Below are 17,975 nucleotides of genomic sequence, written 5' to 3'. Positions count from 1 at the left end.
TCATCTCTGTCTCACTGTGTTGTCTTGTGCGTCTCGTCTTTGTCTCACTCTGTCGTCTTGTGCGTCTCGTCTTTGTCTCACGATGTTGTCTTGTGTGTCTTGTCTTTGTCTCACTCTGTTGTCTTGTGTGTCTTGTCTTCGTCTCACTCTGTTGTCTTGTCTGTCTCGTCTCTGTCTCACTATGTTGTCTTGTGTGTCTTTGTCTCACTCTGTTGTCTTGTCTGTCTCGTATTTGTCTCACTCTGTTGTCTTGTCTGTCTCGTCTCTGTCTCACTATATTGTCTTGTCTGTCTCGTCTCTGTATCACTCTGTTGTCTTGTCTGTCTCACTCTGTTGTCTTGTGTGTCTCGTCTCTGTCTCACTCTGTTGTCTTGTCTGTCTCGTCTCTGTCTCACTATATTGTCTTGTCTGTCTCGTCTCTGTATCACTCTGTTGTCTTGTCTGTCTCACTCTGTTGTCTTGTGTGTCTCGTCTCTGTCTCACTCTGTTGTCTTGTCTGTCTCGTCTTTGTCTCACTGTTGTCTTGTGTGTCTCGTCTTTGTCTCACTCTGTTGTTTTGTGTGTCTCGTCTTTGTCTCACTGTGTTGTCTTGTGTGTCTCGTCTCTGTCTCACTCTGTTGTCTTGTGTGTCTTGTCTTTGTCTCACTCTGTTGTCTTGTGTGTCTCGTCTTTGTCTCACTCTGTTGTCTTGTGTGTCTCGTCTTTGTTGTCTTGTGTGTCTCGTCTTTGTCTCACTGTGTTGTCTTGTGTGTCTCGTCTTTGTCTCACTGTGTGTCTCGTCTCTGTCTCACTCTGTTGTCTTGCGTGTCTTGTGTTTGTCTCACTGTGTTGTCTTGTGTGTCTCGTCTCTGTCTCAGTCAGTTCAGTGTCTCACTGTGTTGTCTTGTCTCTCCTTGTCTCTTCAGAGAACAGTTCCTCAAGTCCAACGCTCAGCTCACCTTCCGCTGTCGTCAGCTCCTGTCCGAGCTTTCCTACATCTACCCCATCGATGTGGTGAGTTGGAGCTGCCAACACCTCTCTCACCCCCCACCCCCACCAGCATCCTGTATCATCAACCTTTTATTTATTCTCGAAAAGACAATTGAGGTCACCCTCATTTTCAATGTCGTCAAGACTTTACAGACATTTCAATGCACACATTTCTACAATATAACAATAATAAATATGAATAACTATCTATATAGTATAAAATGAACATAGGCATAAAATCAGCACACAGATTGACAGAATAAAAAAAAATGCATAAATTGCAGACATAAGAATATAAAAGACAATAAAAATAGTGCAATGTAAACGTGCAGACTTAACACTATCAGTGCCTGCCTTGTTTACCTTTTTACCCTGTTGAATGCCATCATCCACTTCAATGTTAGCGTTAAAAACGCATAATCTATGTTTTAAATTATCGCTATGTGTCTAATCTGCCCGTTGCTTCAATGACTTGTTTGCAGTCAACATTGTCGAAACGGATTGTTTTTTAATCGGTTCATATCCTTTTTATAGCATTTCGAAAAGCTATCGTTCTCTCGAACATTTTCGGAAAATTTAAAGATTCCCCCATAAACGGCATTTATTGGAATATTCTCGAATACACTAGACACGTTGTCATTTGTCGGCCTATTTATGAATCGTTTTAAAATAAACGCTAGATTATCGATAGTACCGTACTTTTCGCACTATAAGCCGCACCTGACTATAAGCCGCAGCAGCTAAATTGAATGATGTGTACATATATAAGCCGCACTGGACTATAAGCCGCAGCAGCTAAATTGAATGATGTGTACATATATAAGCCGCACTGGACTATAAGCTGCAGGTGTTTTAATGTTTAATTACCATATGTAAGGGTTCGTGCACAGAGGGGATTGTCACAATACTGTTGGACAAATAACAAGAATTAACTCATTTACAAGTTGTATTAAGTTTAGCAAATAAGGGAACAGATAAATAACATTTCAATGCAGTAAAAAAAGCAATATTTTAGGGTTTGGTCCACATATAAGCTGCACCGTTATATAAGCCGCAGGGTCGAAAAATGGGGGAAAAAGCCGCGGCTTATAGTCCGAAAAGTACGGTATATGTGTATTTATGCACGCTATAGAGGCGGGCTGAAAAATCTCTCTCTCTCTCTCTCTCGTGTGTGTTTTTAGCTAAAGTGGATAGAAAAGACAGTACTATGCAAAAGTCTTCTTAGGCACCCAAGAGTTTTTATATAAATTGTCTTACAGTAGATTCTTTTATTTTAATAATAATATATGCTGCATATAAGGAATACAATAAAATCCTCTGTCATACCATAAAATTGTATCATTATTTTGCATCGTGGTTAATCGCATCGTATCGCCCCGAATCGCATCGCCCGGTGCTTCAAATGTATCGTTAATGTATCTTATCGTTGGCACCGTATCGAGATGCGCATTGCATCGGCCTCAGTGAGGAGATGCACATCCCTAGTGTGCAGGGTTAGAAAAAAAAATAAAAAATCAAGGGCTTTTTTTGCCCCCCTTAATTGATTTTCGGGGGCTTTTTTTGTATTTCGGGGGCACAACATTTTTATAATGAAAATTAACATAAAGATTATAAAACATTGTTGACACTTTTTTTACAGTCTTTGTCCCTATGTTTGATAACGTAATGTTAATGTCTCCATATATAGGGCTCTACGCTAACCTTTTTCCCAAGGAGCACATGTGCTCCTAAATAAAATGTTAATAAATAAAATCTAAATACAAATTTAGGAGCACACAAAGAAATTTAGGAGCACAGTGACAATTGTTCAAGTAACACACACACACACACACACACACACAATGTGTGACATGGCTTGGTTTCATGTTTTGAGGTACCTTCAATTATCTGTAAATAATACATACTATCTAAATAGATTAAATATGATTGTCCCTGAGGGCAAGTTGTGTTGTTGTCTTGATATATCTACAAATAGCAGACGAATAGCCGGTTGCCTCTGGATCAATAAATGTCCTGCCCTGGTCAGGGTCACCAACGACCTACTGATGACGGCTGATGCTGGCTCTCCTTCCCTCCTCATCCTCCTTGACCTCACAGCAGCCTTCGACACCGTCGATCATGACATCCTCCTTCACCGGCTCCAGTCTACCATCAGACTTTCAGACTCTGTCCTTGAGTGGTTCAGATCCTACCTCACCGGAAGAACGGAGTATGTCTCCTTGGGAGAGGCAGGGTCTGACACCCATCATGTCACCTGTGGTGTCCCACAAGGATCAGTCCTCGGCCCCACCCTATTCACCCTCTACATGCTCCCCCTTGGCTCTGTCATCAGCCGGCATGGAATATCATTCCACTGCTACGCTGATGACACCCAACTATACCTAAAAATAAACCCCACCCCATCCACAGTTCTGCCATCTTCCACGCTGACCACATGCCTGGAGGAGACCAAGGCATGGATGAAGCACAACTTTTTACAGCTAAACAGTTCAAAAACTGAAGCCATTATCATTGGCACCCCACACCAGGTTCGTTCATCCACCATCACCACCATCACCTTTTCCGGCCAAAACATCACCCTGTCACCAACAATAACCAACCTAGGGGTAAAAATTGACCCTCACCTGACCTTTGAGGCACACATAAATCAACTATACAAAAATTCTTTCTACCACCTTAGAAACATCGCCAAACTACGCCCCTCACTCACGCTGTCAGATGCCGAAAAGCTCATCCACGCCTTTGTTTCCTCCAGGCTGGATTACTGCAACGCACTCCTCATCGGGATTCCTAGCAAGAACATCCAAAGGCTACAATGTATCCAAAACAGCGCTGCTAGGATCCTGATGAGAGTGCGGAAATACCACCACATCACCCCCATCCTCAAGTCCCTTCACTGGCTCCCTGTCTCACTCAGGATTGAATTCAAAGTCTCCCTGCTCACCCACAAATGCCTCTACGGAAACGCCCCCCTATACCTCAAAGAACTCATCACCCCTCACTCCTCCTTTCGACATCTCCGCTCTGGCCAGGCAAACCTCCTCCAGCGCCCAAGGACAAATCTATGCACTATGGGAGATCAGGCTTTTTGCTCCTCCGCTCCCAGTCTGTGGAATGCTCTCCCTGACTACCTGAGAGCACCACAGACTGTGGATGTTTTTAAGAAAGGCCTCAAAACCCACCTTTTTAGTAGAGCCTTCTGTTGACCTTTTATCAATTTTTTTTTTTTTTTGCTCCACACATTTTATGTTCTTTTACCAATTTATTTGATCAGTTTTATTATTCTATGTTTCTCTGCTATTTTATGTTTTAGTTTTGCCTATTTTTATATTCTTTCTTTCCTTTATTCTCGCTAGCTTTTAAGTCCCTTTAACTGTAGCGCTCTGAGAGTTGCCCCGCAACTGTAAAGCACATTACAAATGAAATCTATTATTATTATTATTATTATTAGCTATTTTATTTTTAACATCCCTAATTCCAACAGTCAAGAGGCTTGTTTCAAATTGATACATGCAAAACCCCACACACGCAACAACATCTACCTCAAACACAACAAAAGAACAGAGCATCTCTTGAACTTATGTCATGGACTCTATGGACTTTCAGCTGAACTTGCACCAATGCATAGGGAAATAGTCAGCCATCCCAGAATTATTTCATAATACAAGTTTTGAATGGACGTTTGGATTAAAATCATCCCGAAGACAGCACTGGAACGTGAAATACGTTGCATGCTCAGCGCTGTGGAAAGAAGGAAATGCGCATCGGGATCGGATTTGGATGTTATTCTTTGAAGTTGTGTTACAAATGGAACGGTCTTTCCCCGCCGAACACAAGTTACTTAACGTTACACAGGTCGCGCTATGCAGATGCTTAGCTTGCTAACGTTAAGATAGCAGTGTAACTTAATGTTACACTATGCATGCTTGATGAAAGCAGAGCTCTCTGTCTGTCTGCGTTGCACCTCTCAAGTACCCTGTAACACGCAGCGGGCCCCGCCTCCCTCCCTCCTTGCAACAAATTCCACCCAAAAACTGAATTTCAGTCCAGTTTCTGAACTATTAACAGCGGAGCTGTTTTGTAATCTTCACTCGTCTCGCACACTGCAAGTAAATGATTTTTCCGGTTCGCACACACACATATTATTAGGGGCAAATACGAGGGAAATGCTCGCACTGTAGAGCATATATATAATTATATATATAATTAGTAAACTGTCGGGGGCTTTTCTTGCCCCCCTTAACTGATTTTCGAGGGCATTTGGTCAATTTTCGAGGGCATTTTGCCCCAAGCCCCCGTTAATTTCGAACCCTGCTAGTGTGTGTGTATATATATATATATATATATATATATATATGTCCATATACGTATGTCCTTGCAAAATTGTACTAGCAGATGGAAAATGTGCTTTTCTTTTCCCATCATGAAATTATGAAAAGAAATACAGGTCTGTAAACAATCCTTGCGCAGCCTCAGAAGCCATATATGCTGTATATCAGTTGTTCTCAGCTGCTTTGATGCCAAGGACCCCCAAAATAATGCACATTAGGCTGGGAACCCCCCATTTGATGAAATGGTATCTTAGGGACCCCATTTCATAAGATCTAAGCCTAGTCATTTTACAGCTGTCTAATATAGGCAGGGAGATGACGGTGGAGAGAGTGAAACCTATGATTAGAAATAGTCATACTTATACATTCTCTCATTGGGCTAAACTTCTAGTGAATTTAAACTATTCCCTAGGAGTCCAATGTTTATCATCAACCCAATGAATTACTATGTAAACAAAACCAGTTTATGGGTGACATACTGCAATCACAGATTGTAAAATTATGATTTCTTGCATATTTTATTTCCCGCCAAATGTGAAATCATATGAAGTCATATAGAGAGATACACACATATGATAGCCGTTTTCTCTCTGTTCATGTCTGGTTTGTTCTTGTTTTTGTTTTAGTTTTTTGTTGTCTATTCTGGTGTTTTAGCAAATATTTAATGTTTCTTTTTTCTTCTCTTCACATGTTTTATTTCTTGTATTTTCTACTGATGTTTTAAAAATACTGTGAAGCACTCTGTGCACTCGTGCTGAGAAGGGCACTATACAAATAAAGTTTTACTTACTTACTTACACACTGCACACTGTTATTATTTAGCAGTAGAAAGTGTTACGACTCGCTCAGGGCTATGCAGTGTACTGATCCAAGCTATAGCCCTAACATTGATAATTTGAGGAAAAGACGAGGAAACGGATTAAAGTGTCTGGTTTTCAATGAAGACGGAGAGAAATAACCGTACGGTCAGCTCACCACATCATGTACACAAGATCCACCGGCCTGGACGAGCACTGTCTGGCCCTCCCGGCATGACGGTGGCTGCGGGTGGCAAAATATTAACCATTGCACTACCACACTACAGAAGGTTAACCCTTTGTCGTGTGGCAGTGAAAGGGTTAACCTTCTGTATTGTCGCAGTGAAATGGTTAACCATTTGGTAGTGTGGTAGTGAACAGGTTAACCATTTGGTAGTGTGGTAGTGAACGGGTTATGTTAAAAAAAAAAATTACATTGTGGTTGGTCCGGACAAACAAAATACAACGGTTCATCGAGGTCCAAGAGTAGTGCTTTGTCACGCTTCCTTGCTTAATACGCTCTTCACTCTGTCTGAAACACCAGCTGACCTTTAAGATTAAGATTTGTTTATTAAGGACAATGCAAATTAATGAACATAATTTACATGTGTATGCATAACATCACAGCATGATAAGGACGTAAATATGCCGGGAATAGCACAGGGCTAATTTCGACCCGTAGTCCTAACATAAAACAAACACAAAACGGACCATACAACGTTCATTCATAAAAACTGACATCACTGACATGACCACACTAACATGACATTCAGTCAGTACAACATCACTAACATCCCTAATGAGTGCATATTTGGCTGTCTAACAGCCATTTCCTGAGTTGGCCCCTAAAGGTGGACAGGGTGGTACATTCCCTTAATTAATTTAAGGGGACCGGAAGGCTGTTCCATGTTCCACTTCCCTTTATCGATAGAACATTTTTGCTGAATTGCGGTCTTTCTAAAATTGGGGATCAGTTCACACTTCCCACGCGTTTATCAATTCAAGCTTAACCCTTTCACTACCACACTGCCACATGGTTAACCCTTTCACTGCGACAATACAGAAGGTTAACCATTTCACTGCCACCTGACAAAGGGTTACCACTTTCACTACCACACTACAGAAGGTCCTTTCACTACCAGTGAAAGGTTAACCTTCTGTAGTGTGGTAGTGAAAGGGTTAACCCATAGTATTTCTCTCAATGAAAACCAGTTTAGACAAAAGGTGACTCAAAGGAAGGAAAATGGTATGAAAAGTATAAAAGAAAGAAGTATAAGTATAAAACCCTATTCTGAAAAAAGTGCTCTTTCAGTTTCCCTCTGCAGGGAGGAATCTAGTCTTGAAAACAGTGCTTTCAACATTTATTTGTTTTACCACCACGTTGGTAATTTTCTAGCGTTACACTATGCTCTTCTATTTTTCCAAGTGTTTTTACTGTCCCAACACCTAGTATGTATTGTTTCGATGTGCATTCAAGGGCACTACGACTATGCTTGCACCTCATGGTACCAAAGGCACTAAAAACAAGATTACAAACATCACAAAACAAACTGGTCAGACTACTGCTTGACCTTACTCCTAGAACCCACCTCACCCCTGCCCATTTTGACAACCTAGGATGGCTTAGAGTAGACCAGTGGTTCCCAAAGTCGGGGTCGCGACCCAAAGGTGGGCCGCGAGCAGCCACGGATGGGCCGCGAGATGATTTAAAAAAAATTAAAAAAAAACATTTTTTTTAATTTTTATTTTTTTTGTCAGGCCACTGAACTTAGAAGCAGGCCAGGACAGTGTTTCTAGTTGTATTCTAAAATTCTATTATATTGTATTCTAAAATGTGACTATATGGTTTTATATTAACTTAATAAATAAACAAAAACGAAAAATCTACTTATTTCAACGAACATTTCAAACTAAATAACAGATTATGCACATAAAACGCTGAAAACAACCGAAGCAACAATAGTATTTTAATGAGGCTATTATTATTATCATTATTATTTTGCAACAAGTTAGCCCTCTCATAAATAGCACATATAAATGAATAACTAACTTGAACTAACTTAATAGGATTGAAGTGATATTTGGCTTAAAAAATCGGTCGCCTGACAAAAATAAAAAAATAAAAAAGCCAGACGATGTGCATTGGGCCGCGGCTCTCTGACGCCTTATTTTCTGGGCCCCGGCCTGAAAAGTTTGGGAACCCCTGGAGTAGACGACAGAGTACAGCAACTTGCAATGGGCCTTGTCTACAAGATACACTACACCACTAAGGTACCCATGTACATGTCAAAATACTTCCCAAAGGTCAGTGAATACCACGTCTACAACACCAGAGGGAGTTCCACAAATCATGTTCAACCCAGATTCGGCTCAAACAAGGGACTAAACACGTTTCGCAATTATGCCACATAAATGTGGAACGCCCTACCCACAGCCATAAACAAATGTGAATCCCTACCCACCTTCAAAACCACTCTCAAAGAGCACCTATGGGAGGCTGCAATTCGAAACTGTCCCCCGTAAATGTCCAAACCCCCCCTCCCTATGCTTGCACCTAGCACCCCCCTCCTTTTTGCGATCTCAGACTCATTCCCTATGATAACACCAGGCTCCATGGATGGATAATGAATGGAAATATCGAATAAAAGAAAAAATGGCCAAAACCCGACTATACTCGGGTCTGGCGCTGAACGTTCGGCGAGTTAACCCGACTATCAATGGGTCTGGCGCGGAAAGTGTTAATAAAGTTTTCAATCAATCAATCATGCTTTTGTACATATTTTTGCATTGTGTTTTTGCTCCGTCTTATTTTCTCTCTGATCCTCATCTCTGATATGAAACCTCTTAATTCACTCCGCAGGCTAATCAGTCTGATTACGTCATCTGTGGAGTCAAGCTGCCGAACTCTGAGGACTTCCAAGGTAAATTACCGTGTGTGTGTTTCTGGGTACAGGAGGACATACAAATGGTGTATCGTTTTTGCTCTCATTCCCATGTGCAATTTTGGAGTGCCAAAACAGGGTTCGCACAAGGTCCTTGAAGTGCGTAAAAGAGCTTGGTTTTCCTTGAAAATAGCAAATTTTTTAACAAGGTGCTTAAAAAGTCCTTGAAATTCAAATCAACCATTCGCATTGAATGTTTTGTTCATCCATGATCAAATTGTTCGGAATCACGAAATTGTTATTTTTTTCTGTTTTAACACAGAGTGCCACGCCCCCTTGACCATATATGGCCGTTCCGTGCCAGCGCTGAAGTCAATGGGAGGTCGGGGAAATTTGCGAAGGCTTAAGGCCCTCCCATAGTCCAGCAGACTGTACACAGAGCAGACTCCGCGGATGTCCGCGCGGACGTCCGCGCGGACTCTTGAGCTTTGATCTCAGCGGACAGCAGACCCACAGGTGCGACGCTCCTATTTTCTGAGGCGCGGACATCTGCGCCGCTGACTTTGTGTCACACAAAACGCTGCTCGGCGTTTTGGTTGACATCGAACTGCATTTAATGTGACGCCGCGCGAGCGATTTGTGGCGCGAGGAGAGAGATGAGCTCGTGACTCCCCTTCCTCATCCCTTTTTTCATTTAGTGGCCTCACATACCACCGTCTCTGCTTTTTATCCCGCAAAGCCAGTAAACAGAGGAGCTCTTCTTCATCACCTGACGCCATTATTAACAGAAGTGTAAACAGCGCGAAAGAATTGTGGGAAATGTAGTAAAACTGGAGCGAGAAATGTAGGAAATAGACCGCGGACGTCCGCTGAGATCTGCTCGACTATGAAAGCTCAAAGAGCCGCGCGGACATCCGCGGAGTCTGCTCTGTGTACAGTCTGCTGGACTATGGGAGCGCCTTTACACTATATCTTAAATTATGGCTATGGGTCTAAAACACCCCTCACTTATCAATGACTTGCTTGCAGTCAACATGTACGAAACAGATCGTTTTTTCATTGGTACATTTCCGTTTTATACCGTTTTGAATACGAGTATAGTTTTGGAGAGTTCTAGTAATTCCAGAGAAATTCCGCGATAATAGCTCTTTAGTGGAATACACAAAACACATTGTAATTTTTCGGCTGATTTAGCGCTAACGTCATACACACACACACACACACACACACACACACACACACACACACACACACACACACGCAGACACGCTGCGATGGCTGAGAAAAGAACATCTGATTAACCCAATACTGGTCAAATAGAGTCCTTACCAAATCCATTTGGATCGCCATTCCAAATATTGATCGTGTTTATTGATCCAACGTTATAGTCCGAAACACATCATCGATGCTGCTCTGAGGGTCCTCAGTCAATCTGGTAACACGATACTGCTTGCCCGAGTTGGGTAAAATCCCGGACCGGACTTTTTTTCTGATGCACAACCCCAGCCAATCCAATCCAATGATGTGCATTACCATCCGGGAGACGATAGGCGGCGGTATTTGCCCTTTTCGAGCTCAGACCCATTCACAATGATAACGTCACGCTGGATGGATGAAAAATGAATGGATATCGCTAATAAAAGAAATAACGATTAGAAGACGAGAAAACTCGTCATTGGCACTCAACACATGGCGAGTTAGCACGACTAATCTCGTCGTTGGCACTCAATGTGTTAATTGCCAAAAACGAGAATTCTCGTTTCTGTGCACCAACCGTTCAGTGCCATAAACGAAGATTCTCGTTTCTGGGTAGTTTTTCCTTGTTTTCGATTTTAATACCCTATTCAATCTCAGGGTGCTGTGTGTTGGCTGAAAAATGCATAGTGGGAATCCGAAGGTGCAGTACCGGCCGCATCCTACCAGGCGGCGGTATCGAGCTACATTTCTAACATTGTATCCTGGGCTGTGGAATGAGCCCAGGTCTCAGATTATATTTCTTGTTCTCGGGAAGCGGCACAGTTCAGCCGGTTACATCGAAGCCTGTCAACTATGCTTGATCCGTACAGTATGTTATGGTCGTCTATAACGTCGAGCAAATGGGGATTGGATCTACCAGATGGCGATCAAGAAATTGGAATCTTCTTTTTGGATTACTTTCGGCCAAAGGTAAGAGCGATCTGACGTAAATTCTAGCTTGATCCTGCAATGCTTGCATAGCGATCGGGCTAGTAACCGTTTCTAGTGTTCAATGCGAATGCTATTACTGACGCCTTTAATAATCAGAAAGCCCCCCCCCCCCCTTCATGCATTCATGATGGAACATAATACCGATAATGTGGATTTGAATCCGGAACAATAGCGTGTTCAGGCGAGGAACGCTAGCATCTACAATGTAATCGACGTGTACAGTATGACTAACTCAGCATTTCATGGATTACGATAGATCACTCTAAAACCATACTTATATTCACCACACGGGAACGTGTGGATGGTAAAATTATTTCTTTTTTGCATCTTGACCGGAAGAAACCCAGTGTCAAATGACTATAGTACTGTATCCATAGCTATAATATAGAATATGGTTATAGCTCTACAAACAAGGTGACCGTTTGCATGGGGTTAATGGGTGGCATGAGGCGCCAATGAGGAGTAAGAGGCGTGGCACTGGAAGTGTTAATAAAATCTGACGAGTCGCTGTCTTGCACGCTCCAACTGCTTGACCTCCCACGCGTTACACTTCACCAATGAGAGTCCTCGCTGCCAGCTGAAAAGAGAGCCGCTGGCTGTCTCCGCATGTGTCGGAGGAAGCATGTGGTTCCCTTGTACCGACCAGTAGGGGGAACATGCACACAACAACCAGGTAGTTAATTGTATCCTTTTGAGTGACATCCTTGAAAATAAAAAATAGTGCATGGAAAAGTACTTAAAAGTCCTTGAATTTCATTTTGCAATGTCTGTGGGAACCCTGCCAAAATGACTGATTGGTAGGTGAATTAACCATGCACACACTCATTTCAACTTGAAATATTTTATTAAAGAAGAGACTTTCTTAGGGGCCTTTCTCACTCACCTATTGGGATCGAATCAGCGCCCCCGGGGACGGGGGGGGGAGTGTTCTCACTCAGACGGACACACCCCTTTTGGGATCGAACCGGCGCTGATTCGTTTTACCCCCCGCTGAACCTGGGACTGTTGGATTAGGTGGTTTCGGATGCGGGCCAGTGGGAGCGGGGGGCGTGACACACACAACGTCGTTACTGTAATGCTTTTCATGCTTGCTTGAATTTTGGGCAGATAAAACCACACAGCAACAACTGGACAATACCCAAAAAAACGATATTTATGGGCAATTTGAGAGTTCAGACCGCAACCAAACAAGCATGTGGAGCCTCACAGCTCAGTGGATGAAAACATGAAGCCACGTTACAAACAGCACTTCTATGGCTCGCATTTGCCGTTAGCTTAGCGTTAGCCATTGCTGTATACTATACTATACTATACTATACTATACTATACTATACTATACTATACTTTCTTGTTCGAATGCATTTATTTCTATTAGACCAGTGGTGCCCAACCAGTCGGCCGTGGTTGACCAGTAGATGAATGACATTCAATATAATCGATGCAAGCAATGTTACTAGTAAAAGGCTAAGCTAACTAGCGTTAGCCGTTAGCTTAGCGTTATCGCTAACCCTGCAAAACGCTCAAAAGCGGACTCTACAACAGAGTTCCATTCGTGAGAAAAGAGGCAGAAAAGAGGCAGAACACAGTGAATGTATCCGTTTTGTTTATTGCACGTTCTTTGCTGAAAAATAAGTGCTACAGGCTATACTAGACTAGGCAGCGTTAGCCCTGGGAAACGCTCAAAAGCGAACTCTACAACACCATCCATTCGTGATAAAATGGGGTGGGTTATATTGACAAGGCTTGACAACAGAGGTTCAAATATAACTTCATATTTATTGGTTATTTGTTCATTTTATATCAGCATCCAGTCTCCGCCGTCGTGTTAAGACACTTCCTGTTTTACATTTTCGAACGTGACATCATCGCCTACGGCAAGCGTAAACGCTCAAAAGGCAAACCGTAAACAGAACCCGGAGCGAACCAAGACTGAAGTGTGTACACAAACTAGAGGGGGGAGATGGAGGGGGGAAGTTCGCATCAGATCTCGGAACGGGCTAGAACGGAATGGAACGGAAACGAATAGGTGAGTGAGAAAGGCCCCTTAAAGAAGGCAATCTTAATAGGATGCCACCCGTCTAGGACCGCCTACTTTGCCCAGACCTTCTGTGTAGATTTAATTAGGCCAATGTATTAGGCCAATGCACAATAACAATACTCAACCAATAGGGGCGCTCAGGTTACACCTATGTAGCCACATTGATTTAGACTTTCCGTCTCTCCCAACTGGATTTGGCAAAAGTTTGATTTATCAACAAGAAGAGGATTTACATTCTCAATATCTATGCATTTCAGTGGATCTTAGTTAGAACATGATTCTAAGTAGCGTTGTTGTGTTTACTGGATGTGAAGTGTAATCATTACTTAATCATTGTTAATGTGATTCGGAAAGGTGACCACAGATTGAGGCGAGGTGAAATACATGTCGTGCCTTAATGTAATCTTATAATTTATACAATATTGTTAGTATAATTTCTCTGTACATATCTTACATATATATCAGCTCTACCTGTTATTATAAAAGAGCAGCAATTCACCTTGCCAGTCTACTCTGCTGCTCTTTTATAATCACAGGTAGAGTTGATATTTATCATGGGTTGAATTAAGAATCAAGCGCTTGTTATCCATGTATCATTCGATCATTTCATATCCAATTTTAGAATAAAAAAATAAATGAAAACCAATAACAACATGTTATTTCATTGTTCGTTTACAAATCAATAAACAAATATTCCAGCTAACGGAAACCCTGCTACCTATAATAAATTCCATCCCATATTCTAGTCTAAGACATTCATCTAAGATGAGTCAGCCATGGTTGTGCTCCATTCTAAATCCCTTTTCTATGACAAAGACACTGTTTGACACTTGGAGCCTTGTGATTGAAGAAAGCGGAGAGGCTGATGAGATAGCTGCGTACGTAAGGGGTAGATTAAATGTCCTGATAGGCCTGATGGCAACACACTGGAAAAGGTCTGGACATGGCCCTCGGCAACCTCTTCCAAAGGGAAGCTGACTCCACTCACCCCCCCCCATTCCATTCCCCATTCCACCAAAGTGCTCCCCATGATCCAAGAATGCAGACATTGTTTCCTGTGTATTTGAACTCTTGAGACTGTTTTTTTATTTGTTGTTTTTTCTCATTAGTTTCATAACTGGTTGATTTATGAAGGACCAGGCAGAGGGGAAGACATACTGGGAGGTTCTAGAAGGATGAGGATGTGAATATGAATGTATGCTGCAGTTCCAATCTTTCTTCTCCATCGATCCAACACTCTGTTCCTCCTTTGCTGCCCGTCATTCATCCAATCTCAGCATTTTGCTTCACTTTATTCATTTAGAAACGTATCGGTAGTAATCAGTTGTTTCCTTTCATAGCACTTGTTTTGTGTCTCCCTTTTGGAACGCCTCCAGAATGACTTCATCATAAGTTCCTTCTCCTCAATATACCCCATTCGGCTTATATGGCATCTTCATTCACACCCCACACCTTCAGCATCCATCCACCCAAACACATCCAACACCTTCAGCATCCAATCCATCCATCCATCCAAACACACCCCACACCTTCAGCATCCATCCACCCAAACACATCCACCACCTTCAGCATCCATCCACCCAAACACATTGAACACCTTCAGCATCCATCCACCCAAACACACCCAACACCTTCAGCATCCATCCACCCAAACACACCCAACACCTTCAGCATCCATCCACCCAAACAGATCCAACACCTTCAGCATCCATCTAGTTAGTTAGCTGCACCACAACACCTTCAGCATTCATCAGCCCAATGTGATTCCATGTGACTCCTCTTTGGCAGCATGTGATTCCATGTGACTCCTCTTTGGCATGTGATTCCATGTGACTCTTTGGGATTTGATTCCATGTGACTATTTCGGATGCGATTCCATGTGACTCCTCTTTCGGATGTGATTCCATGTGACTCTTTGGGATGTGATTCCATGTGACTCCTCTTTGGCATGTGATTCCATGTGACTCTTTGGGATGTGATTCCATGTGACTCCTCTTTGGGATGTGATTCCATGTGACTCCTCTTTGGCAATCACAATGCTGGACAAAGGAGCTTCTTCGACATTTCTGCTCCTTGCCATGCAGGATGTGGGCAGTTGAATATGGCTGATGTCCACACTGAGACCACCTAATGTCCCTATGTTGGGAAGTAGCTGACCCAGCTCAACTAGATGAGGTGACTGGGGGAGAGCCCTACTCTATGGGGCTTTCAGATCAGACGCCATGACTTCACTCTTTGCTCTGAAAGCAATTATTTTCTATGGCTTTTTGCTGAGTTGAGCAAACCATAGCCTAATTGATCTTTAGTCAAGTGTCCCAGCTGAGTAGACTTAACTGACAGACCTGACTGTAAAATGCATCATGGGGAAAATGCTCTGTCCCCTGCTCTTTTCACGCAGGCCAGATGCAACTATAGGTGTTGTACACATTGGCACACATGTGGCCTAATGATCAACTTTATGCATTCCCTCTGATTGCTGCTTCGATACTTCAAAACTTTGGCTAGCGATTCATTCTTATTACTCCTCGTTGGCCAGGAAAGCATTGGCTTGTGGAGATTCTGGCCCCTCTCCGCGTTTGTGTCGTCTGCCATAATCCTTTGCATTGCTCAGGGTTCTACTTTTCCAGGCGCACAAGTAAATACTTCACATTACACTTTTGCAAGGCTTCATAAAGCACAATTTCTGGCACATTGTAAAGTTGGCTCATTTGAGGGACAGGATTCCTGTATAATGCTTCTGGGCTTTTAAAACAAAATAGGCCTGTGCAGCATATTGCTCTTATTTTCTGACTGTGGATGCTTCACCCAGGGGTGGAGGGTGTCATCCCTCCTTTATGAATACACGCTGTCTTCCAGTGTTGGCGTCATGTAACGGGAGCTTCTGGTGAGGTCATGCAAGACTTGTTCTCAACATAATAGAATAGAATGGATAGAATAGAATAGAAATACTTGAATCATCCCGAGGGAAATTTGGCACTACAAATCGCTCACAGTAAACATTTAGGTAGACAAACAAATCACGAATAAGAATAGCAAAAGATTGCCTAAGAATAAAGAATAAAATAAGCCTAAGAATAATAATAAGATAAAATAAAGTACGGTCCGGGATTCACATTTCCTATGTAATGTATGTACATTCTAATATAAATATACAGTAAAAATATACAGAGATCTACATTAACTCATCCAGCGCCAGGGGTCGCTGTCTACCTTCTGGCTAGAACGCCATCGCTTTAATCAATGGGGAGACTGCGAAATTTGCCAGTGCTTAAAATATATCTTATATTATAGCTAGGGATGTCCCGATCGCCTTTTTTTGCTCTCGATCATGTGATTTTGAGTATCTGTCGATACCGATCTTTCCCTATCCGATTTTTCACATTAGTAACCAATTTGACGCATTTTTGTCAGAAACTGGCGAAGCGAGACAAGCCCCTCTGTTCCCTTGAAATAGCCCCAGTCGAGCGCGGCGGCTCGCATTACATTCACCATACGAGAAATATGCAAAGTTTCAATCTGTTGCAGTGTTAGCACTTGGTAGCCCCTTTCGTGACTGTGATGCACGCCAACAAGGTTTGGCCGAGTGAATACACATTGTACATGTGTGTATTCACTTGGCCAAACCTTGTTGGCGTGCATCACAGTCACGAAAGGGGCTAAGCACTTGGTTGGCTAGCTAGCGGATAGCAGTGTTGGCACTCGGATGGCTAGCAGAGCCACTTAGCCAGTTAGCTCCCACTAGCAATCCTAGCACTAGTAGAATACGGCAATTCCACTCAGAAAAACAGTCTCTCAACATTAGCGTTTGCACTTTCCTTGAGTTGACTGCGTCCTCCTGATGTACCACGTCGTGTGTATCCCTCCGTCTCGGTACCACCTCGACGTTGAAACGATATCCCACGCGGGCACTTCACTATACGTTTCATTTGTCCGTCCTTTGGCGGCGTGTGTCCGGTATAACGTTGAACGCATGCCGAACGTGTGCGTATTGTACTGGCTTCGGTTTCAAATTTAAAATGCTTCCAAACTTCTAACATTTTGTCTAGCTGCTCAGGTGTTATGAGTTATCAGGTGGACCTGCCGGTGTTTTGGGAGCGACGCATTGTGAGGTCTCCTATTTTCGCCCACGTCACTGTCGTGCGACGGTGTAAAGAAAAGGAAATGCATTTGTTTTGGCAAATTCTTCTGCTCTGTGTGACAATAAATAAATGAATGGTGATATGTAATTTAAAACCAAAACTAAGGCCTCAGTATGAGTTTAAGACGTGAACATGGTCATGTTTGTTGAATAAAATTAATTTTTATTTTTTTCACTGCCGATTTTTATTAAATTTTTTCCCCCGATCCTGATCCTCTGAAAATCACGTGATCGGCGCCGATCACATGATCGGATCGGGACATCCCTAATTATAGCTATGGGTCTAATAACACCGTCGATTGTCAGTGAGTTGCTTCTGGTCAACATGCAAAAAACTGATTGATTTTTCATCCGTACATTTCCGTTTTGAATGAGTATAGTTTTGGTGATTCTTAGTAATCCCAGGAAAAGACGTGATAATAGCGTTTTAGTGGAATCCAGTTATCACGTTGTCATTTTTCGCCTGATTATCGAATCTTCCTGAAATCAACGCTAGATTATCATTATTATGTCTCCTCGTGCATACATGAAATGTTAAACCCCACCCGCACCGCTCAGATCAGCCCAGAAAATAAACTACATAATTTCTAATGGAGTGCAATGCAGGCTGGAAGGCGTAGGCGGCGGTATTTG

General features: G+C 42.5%; 1 protein-coding gene across 1 annotated transcript in view; it reads left to right on the top strand.

Moving 5' to 3' along the window:
* uvrag (UV radiation resistance associated gene) overlaps positions 1 to 17,975 on the top strand; it is a 424,373-nt gene that overhangs the window by 178,861 nt on the left and 227,537 nt on the right. Inside the window, exons 7-8 of the mRNA XM_084319596.1 lie at positions 906 to 993; positions 8,958 to 9,018. Coding sequence (XP_084175722.1) covers positions 906 to 993; positions 8,958 to 9,018 — 149 coding nt within the window. The remainder of the gene's footprint in view (positions 1 to 905; positions 994 to 8,957; positions 9,019 to 17,975) is intronic.

Source organism: Notolepis coatsorum (assembly GCF_963971535.1).
Source record: "Notolepis coatsorum genome assembly, chromosome: 8".
Classification (NCBI taxonomy): Eukaryota; Metazoa; Chordata; class Actinopteri; order Aulopiformes; family Paralepididae; genus Notolepis; species Notolepis coatsorum.
This window is presented reverse-complemented; position numbering and strand designations above follow the sequence as displayed.